This window comes from Myotis brandtii, unplaced genomic scaffold (genome assembly GCF_000412655.1).
Source record: "Myotis brandtii unplaced genomic scaffold, ASM41265v1 scaffold151, whole genome shotgun sequence".
Lineage (NCBI taxonomy): Eukaryota > Metazoa > Chordata > Mammalia > Chiroptera > Vespertilionidae > Myotis > Myotis brandtii.
In genome coordinates, this window is record NW_005355461.1 from 3,812,643 (window position 1) to 3,820,674 (window position 8,032).

Below are 8,032 nucleotides of genomic sequence, written 5' to 3' on the forward strand. Positions count from 1 at the left end.
GCTGAGAGCCGGCTTTCTCTCTGAGGCTCGGCTGCTGAAAGCAGGTTTCTGGCCTTTGTTTACCTTCTGTATTTGAAACTTTGTTGTGACTCCAGCTCTGAGATCCCGGCTGACTGAAAACAGCTTACTGGGGTTTTGTTTAGCTTCTATATTTGTAACAATGTTTCAAACTGCAAGCTCAGAGGCCGGCAGCCGCAGGCGGGGAACGTTGGCTTCCTCTGTCACTGAAGCAAGCAAGCTTCCTGTTAGCTTCAAGCTGCCTGACTGCCGGCTGCCATCTTGGCTGGCAGTTAATTTGCATATCGCCCTGATTAGCCAATGGGAAGGGTAGCGGTTGTACGCTAATTACCATGTTTCTCTTTTATTAGATAGGATAGATGGTACCATTTAAAAGCCTTGGCTTTAGAGTAAAAGGAACCTGGGTTTAATCCCTGCTCTACTATTTAGTAACTAGAGGCCCAGTGCATGAAATTCATGCACTCTGGGGGTGGGGATAGGGGTAGTGGGCGTTCCTCAGCCCGGCCTGCACCCTCTTGCAGTCCGAGAGTCCTTGGGGCCTGTCGGACATACTTAGTGCTTCTGTGGAGGAGGAAGAGGCTCCCACCATCGCTGCTGCGCTTGCCAGCCATGAGCCTGACTTCTGGCTGAGTGGCGCTCTCCCTTTGGTAGCACACTGACCACTAGGGGGCAGCTCCTGCGTTGAGCATTTGCCCCCTGGTGGTCAGTGCATGTCATAGCAACCGGCCGTTCTGCTGTTCGGTCAATTTGCATATTAACCTTTTATTATATAGGATTAGGTAAATGTGTAATCTAAGCATTTCAGAACCTCAGATTCCTCATAAATGTAAAATGGGAGTAATTCATACAAATTTGTGCTGTGCATCTGAGATTATGCATGTGTGTGCTATGCCTGGAACATACATAGCAGGTCTTCAGTAAATGGAAGCTATCACTATTATTATAAGGCCCAGAAATACCATGTTTGAGCTACATCTATCAATTTATTAATAAATGTGAAGAATGAAAGTCATATTTTTTCAAAAAAGTAAAAATGAAAACAAATTTATGCATGTAATGAGATCTTACATCTGAAGAGCTAGTGCCATTTTCTATCTCTTCCGAAGGTCTAGGAATCTCTTCCAATGCAGATCTGGTACAATAACTATGTTGATTTGCCTGCTGCTTTTTGGATTCTCCAAGATCCAGGAAATGCTCATGGGCATGATTCTGGGGAAAAAGTAAATTAAATTTATTTACAGAATGCTTAAAGAGCTAACTTTTTACTTTAAAAGTTATATTTCTTAATTATAAAAAATCCATACATATTTATATTACATAAACTAGATTAGACTACCTGTTCAAATATTTTATTATATCAAGTAAAATCACAGATTTGTGTATGTTGAAATTCACTTGCTAATTGATGTTATAAAAACCTTGCTTTTGATTAACTAATACGGATTTAAGGATTCATAATAAACCAAGCCTAACATTAAATTCTCCCATACCAACACAAAACAAAACCTATAAAACAGATATGAGAAAGAGGACCACTGACTGTGAGGCATATTAATAAAGGCAAACTAGAAACCAAAAAGGTGATCACAAAACTACCATGTCACTATGAGAATCGAATATCAGGTGGCTAGCTCTCTTTCTTCTGAATACAGAATGTGGGAAAAGTTCTGCGTCAGATGAAAAGACAACATTCCAAAAAAAAGTCCAGCATGGTGACAGATATAAAACTCAATAAATATAAGAATTTAAACCTGCCCTGGTCGGTGTTGTGCAGTGGTTAGAGCGTTGGCCTGCACACTGAAGAATCGCTTGCTCGATTCTTGGTCAAAAGCGCATACCTGCCCCGTCTCCAGAGCAATGTGGCGGCTCTGCCCCATCATGGCACCGGAGGAAAGTGTGGAAGCCTCCAGCCTCCTGCACTGTGCTCCTTCCCCTGGTAGGTGGGCCGCGGGACGCTCTGAGTGCTAGCGGTGGGTGGCGAAGGACTGGTGATTGGGGCACTATGGGCTCTCACCCCTGCCCTCCCCAGCTCGGGGTGGTCCCGCCTAATATGCTAATGGTCTGGTCGTTATGCATTACAGTGTCCCGACTATTAGCATATTAGCTCTTTATTAGTATAGATAATACAAAGAGGAAATCAAGAAATAACTATAATAATTTTACTTCATTAAGCATCTTATTTTAAAAGTTGACATTTTTTATTACAAAAGGGTCTTAAAAAGGTTACTAAATTTATAAAGAAAATATTACACATCAAAAGTAATTACTATTTACCTTGGAGACAGTGGGTGTTTTATTCTCTTTTGGAGCAGTTAAGTGTTTTCTTTTCTCTTCTGATCTATAAGTCTTTATTTCTTCTTCTCCCTTTGCAGTTCTCCATTCTTCTTGCCTACTGAAAGAAAATTAAAAGCCACATGTTAATCTTGAATTTTTACAACTAATTTCTCACCTAAAGAGGTATTGGGTGTCAGAGAAGAAATGCTACTCTTAATGTTTTCCTTTCAGATAGAGGCATATGATAAATATTTCTGAGTTTATATTCATAGATTATGTGCTCTGGACATTTGGCATTAGGTGACTGAAACATGGTAAAGATAGACTGACTACTTGAACTTGATACTACTGGTTCTGCTATGTTTGTTGGCAAATCAAGTATTAGGTTCTGGGAACATGATTATATTCCTAAGGTAACTGCTCTATAGAGTTAGAAATTGGATTTATGTTGGAAATATTACATCAGTATAGGGCTTATGCTGTGATAATCTTTTGTGGCAAATAAATAGCTAAAATCCTAAAATAAAAATAAATTGAAAAGGCACAACAGAACCTTCAGGCTGAACTAACATAACCCAAATCCCTGAAAGAAGTACATTCTTTCCAGTGAAAGGCAAGTCAGCCTTCATCTACTGAAAAACTTCAACTCTATCCAGAATTCAGCTGAAATTGTACAACAGAAAACGTTGAGTAACATTAATTGTGAATTACAATGTCATGAAACCTGAACTCACAAGGACAAAAATCAAAATTTGGATTTTTACTTTAATTCTTTACAATTTTCAAGTTTTAGAACTATAATTTTTCCTGGAGATTTCACAGCTGCGAGTTAACATTCAAATTTGGAAAAGCTCTATAAAGTTAATTTTGTTTTTACTAGAGTACATTAATATTCAGAACTCCCAAGTTTTACTTGTACTTGCGTATATAGGTGCTAGAATGTGATTACTTGTACCACATGTGTAGGTTTATGTATCCATCACCACAGAGATCACTTCTTGTGCCCTTCTAATTATCATATCTATCTTTATCTCCTCTTCCTCAGCCCTTTTTCCCCCGCAATGTCTAGCCATCACTAGTATGTTCTCTATGTCTTTTTCTTATAGCAAAGTAGTATTCCATGCAGTGGATATACCACAGTTTGTTTAAACACACACCAATTGAAGAATATACCTGGGTTGTTTCTAGGTTTTGGCTATTACAAATAAAGCTGCTATATATCATCAATGTTCATGTTTTTGTGTGAACATAAGTTTTAATTCCTTTGGTATACATCCCCAAAAGGATAATCACTGGTATATGCATATTTAGGTTTTTAAGAAGGGGAGAAGTGAACTAATTCCTGGAAGAAAAAACCAGCTTAGCAATGTATATATTCTGCTCTGCATTTTAAATAAGTAAATCAGCTGCTTCTCCATGGGGAGAAATACTGAGAAGCTCAATGTTACCTGTTATTGGAGTTCAGTATTAGAAAGCGCACTTTAATGCCAAGTAAAAGCTACATTGTTCATACAAGATAAGCCACAGCTGTATCAATTATAAAAAGTAATATTCTGATTTCCTGTTTTATTCTTTTTTTTATTTTCAATTACCTTACCAGCCCTCCAACCCTAATAATAGAATTAAAAAGTGGATAGGAATCCAACTAAAAATAAAGTGAAAGTTAATTTTTATTAAAGACATTTAGGTATATTTTCCATCAGATAAAGTCATTGTTCAAATGTATACTTTAGGTGTACATTTAATCCTACCCTAACACAAATTTGAAGTATTGTCCAATAAAAAAGCATTTCCTATATGAACATTCACATTCAAAAGTATTTATTTTAATCATAGATGCTCTTCAACTTAAGATAAGGTTATGTCCTGATACACTCATTATAAGTTGAAAATATTGGAAATCAAATATGCATTTAATACACCTAAACTAACCAACATCACAGCTTAACCCAGTCTACCTTAAACATGCTCAGAACATAATACCCTAATAAAACACTGGCAACATAGAGTATAGGATGTTTACTGTCATGATCGCCTATCTGACAGGGAGCTGCAACTCACTGCCACTACCCAACCAGCATCATGAGCAAGTATCATACCACATATCGCCAGTCCAAGAAAAGATCAAAATTCAATATTTGAAGTATGGTTTCTACTGAATGAAAATCATTTTCACACCATCGTAAAGTCAAAAAATTCGTTAGAGACTGTCTGTAAATAACTATTATCTTTTGAATTTTTTAAGAAATACAAAATCTTGCCCTAGCTGGTTTGGCTCAGTGGATAGAGCGTCGATCTATGGACTGAAGGGTCCTGGGTTCAATTCCAGTCAAGGGCACATGCTGGGGTTGCGGGCTCGATCCCCAGCAAGGGGAGTGTAGGAGGCAGCCGATCAATGATTCTCTCTCGTCACTGATGTTTCTATCTCTACCTCTCCCTTCCTCTCTGAAATCAGTAAGAAAGAAATAGAAAATCCTAAAATCAAATTCACATTTTGATCTTCACATTTTTTTATTATAGTGTAGTATTAAGAGTATGTAGTGCGCTGGGTTCAGATGGACCACATTCATGAATTACTAAAGAATCAAAAAGAACTGGTTTTAAAGTTCCCTTATAGCATGAGCCTCAAGAAAAAGATTATATCAAATCAATACTTTTAAATTTATACATGTATAATATATTCAAATACAAAAAAAGAATCATTTTAATATATAAACATATTTATATAATATATTACTAATAAGTAATTTTCATTATGCCTGTGAATGATATGAAAAATGAATAAAATCCATTGAAAATTTAATTATAACAAATTTCTGGAGTGTTTTAAGCTACAATTAAATAATACAGGTTAAGATTTAAATATGCTAGTCAATAAATTTCATATTTAGTTAATCCAAATTTATTATTTCCCCCATTCACCCTAACACATCTTCCCTTCATATCCCTTTACATGACTCATTCTAGAAAAAAACATGTATTACATTTTTTACGATTAGTTTAAAAGACTAGCTCTTCAGATAAATTTAAAATAAATTACAGTGCTTAAAAGGTACTTTTAAGACTATAATTAAAAATAAACACAAACAACTGGGGTACATAAGAATCCACAACTCCACTTACCTGGCTACACCGGCCGAAAGCTCAGGTACTACCACCCTTCGACTCCAAGCTACAAGATCTCGCTCTGTGGCTATTTCACTTCTTGGTGCATTGCTGTGCATTTGCCGTACTCCTTCAATCTGTCCACTCCGCCTTAGCCCAACATTTGGAGGTGAATGAACTTCTGAGGTAGAGCTTACAGAACCTTAGTAAAAAAATGTAGTATGTTATATTTAGAGACACTTCTCCATTAACTTATAATAGAAAAAAAACAACAACCCTACACTAACTTCCACATGAAACTTCATATTGTGGCAAATAATAAATTACCAAATCAGGAACTTAACCACAGGCAAAAGTTTAATGAAAATAAAACATAGTTATTCAGTTGATTAGATATGTTAATAAACATATCTAACAGTCGTAAGTATTGACTATTAAGGCCCGAAGATGTAAAATAATTACTTTTTAAAAATGCTCACCATGTATTTTGGGGATAATGATATAAAAAGCAGAAACTGACAAACCCAAGGACATTTATGGTTCATAAATTTGCTTTAACTTTTCTCTTAAAGTTTAATCATATACAACAAAGTGATTAGTTGTTTGAGAATGTGGCCCTGAATACATTTCATAAATTACTGAATACATTTATTTTTATTTTTAAAGTTTTTCTAAGTTCTACATGATTATTATGGGGTATTTGGAAGAATATACATACTAAAAATTCTATCTACTGTTTAAAACCTTACATTAGGAACATTTTCTTAGGTCATTAAATATTTTTCAAAAACATTATCATTTTGGCACCTAGTATTTCATTTTATAGATGTACAATAATTTGTTTAATCTCATCTCTACTGTTAAAAATGTAGACTATTTTGGGTTTTTAATATTTCACTTAAGAGCATCACATCTTACCTCTACTTAAACGGCTGGTATTACTGACACCTGCTTCACCAGAACGCCTCAGGTCTTGCTCCTGTTGTAGTCTTTGAATCATGCTGTCCAGTGGGCTGATCTCCTGATTCACTTGCTGACTTAAAACTTGGTTCAGTCCTATGTAATAAGACACAAAATGCTAAGAATACTTTAGTCAACTATTCAAACCATTTCACTCACTTACCTCACTTTGACTCTAGAAGTAAACGTAAATTTTGCTTGAGAAGACCTAAAATGATCAACAGTAAATGATGGGAGTAAATGGAAACCTGTCCCCATAAATCTTAATCTATTGAAAATTGAAATGATGAGGATATCTGAGTGTTTATCATGATTAAGGCACTCATATAATCATCACAATAACTCAATTAGGTATGTATGATTAACTCTAATTTGCAAGTGAGAAAACCAAAATAAATAAAGTCATATACTTCATCTTAGAGATCATAGTTGTGTGTGTTTTTTTTAAAGGCAAATCTGATTACCTACTTTCTTAAAAAAAAAAATCTTTACAGCTTAATTATTCAACAAATTCTTGAGTGTCTATTATGTGCTAGAGACTATGCCAAAGAACTGAGGATCCAGTGGTGAATAAGAAACATCAAGGTCCCTGACCTTCAGGAAGCTGACAATCCAATGGGGAAATTGAACAATAAACTCATACATAGATACAGATTGTAAAAAATGTTTAAATAAAGATGATTAGAAAGAGAAAATAGGGAAGGGAGATGATACTATGGTGAGTCACAAAAGTCAAAGAAGCCCTCCTTGAGAAGGCAGCATTTGACCTAACACTTAAAGAAGAATTAGTAATCCTTGTGGGGAGGGAGAATAAGAACACTCCAGATAGAAGGCTAGGAGTCGATGGAAAGACTCTGAGGTAGGAGGGAACTTAATGTGTTTTAACCCACTCTACTTTTCCAGCATCAACTCTCACCTGGACCATATGCATCTACTTGACTCTTACTCTTATGGGATAAACATCTTCATTCTTTGACCATAATACTTTCACTTCAAGTATACACGTGATTATCACTATCTTATCCTTTAAGCACCAACTAAAATGGTATCTCCATGACATTTCATCTGTGAAATCTTCCCAAACCATCCCTGAAAAAATTAGCTGTATTCTCTTTCATTTAATCAAACAATATGTACATTTATATCTCAAGTGTTCAGCCCAATACAGAAAGGAAGCCCAAAAGCATGGGTTCCTCAAAAGCCTGGACTGACTTATTTTAATATTCTAATTCTAAATCTAGCACAAAGCTAGATATACAAATATGTTCAATCTTGCTCAATGAATAAAAAATGTTTAAGTGTCATGAGATATAGGAAAGCACTGACATGAGACTTGAAAAGGGAGCAATTAATATGAGGTGTGAAGGTATAGAAGAGAATATTTGATGAGATCAAACTTTTAACATGGGTTAGGAAAAGAAGACACAAAAGGTATCTTACAGTAAAGAAGTATTAATGCCTGGCTGGTGTGACTCAGTGGTTGAGCACTGACCTATGAACCAGAGGTCACAGTTCGATTCCCAGTCAAGGCACATACTCAGGTTGCAGGCTCTATCCCCAACAGCGGGGCATGCAGGAGGCAACCAATCAATTATTTTCTCTCATCAATGATGTTTTCACTTCTTTCTCCCTTCCTCTCTGAAATGAATTATATATATATATATTTACATATATA

The 8,032-nt window shown here is 35.7% G+C and overlaps 1 protein-coding gene across 1 annotated transcript in view; it reads right to left on the reverse strand.

Annotated features, from left to right (window-relative positions):
- PHIP (pleckstrin homology domain interacting protein) overlaps nt 1–8,032 on the reverse strand; it is a 176,059-nt gene that overhangs the window by 55,566 nt on the left and 112,461 nt on the right. The window contains exons 16-19 of the mRNA XM_014535815.1: nt 6,316–6,453; nt 5,416–5,599; nt 2,293–2,410; nt 1,087–1,227 (exon numbers count right to left, since the gene is read on the reverse strand). Coding sequence (XP_014391301.1) covers nt 1,087–1,227; nt 2,293–2,410; nt 5,416–5,599; nt 6,316–6,453 — 581 coding nt within the window. The remainder of the gene's footprint in view (nt 1–1,086; nt 1,228–2,292; nt 2,411–5,415; nt 5,600–6,315; nt 6,454–8,032) is intronic.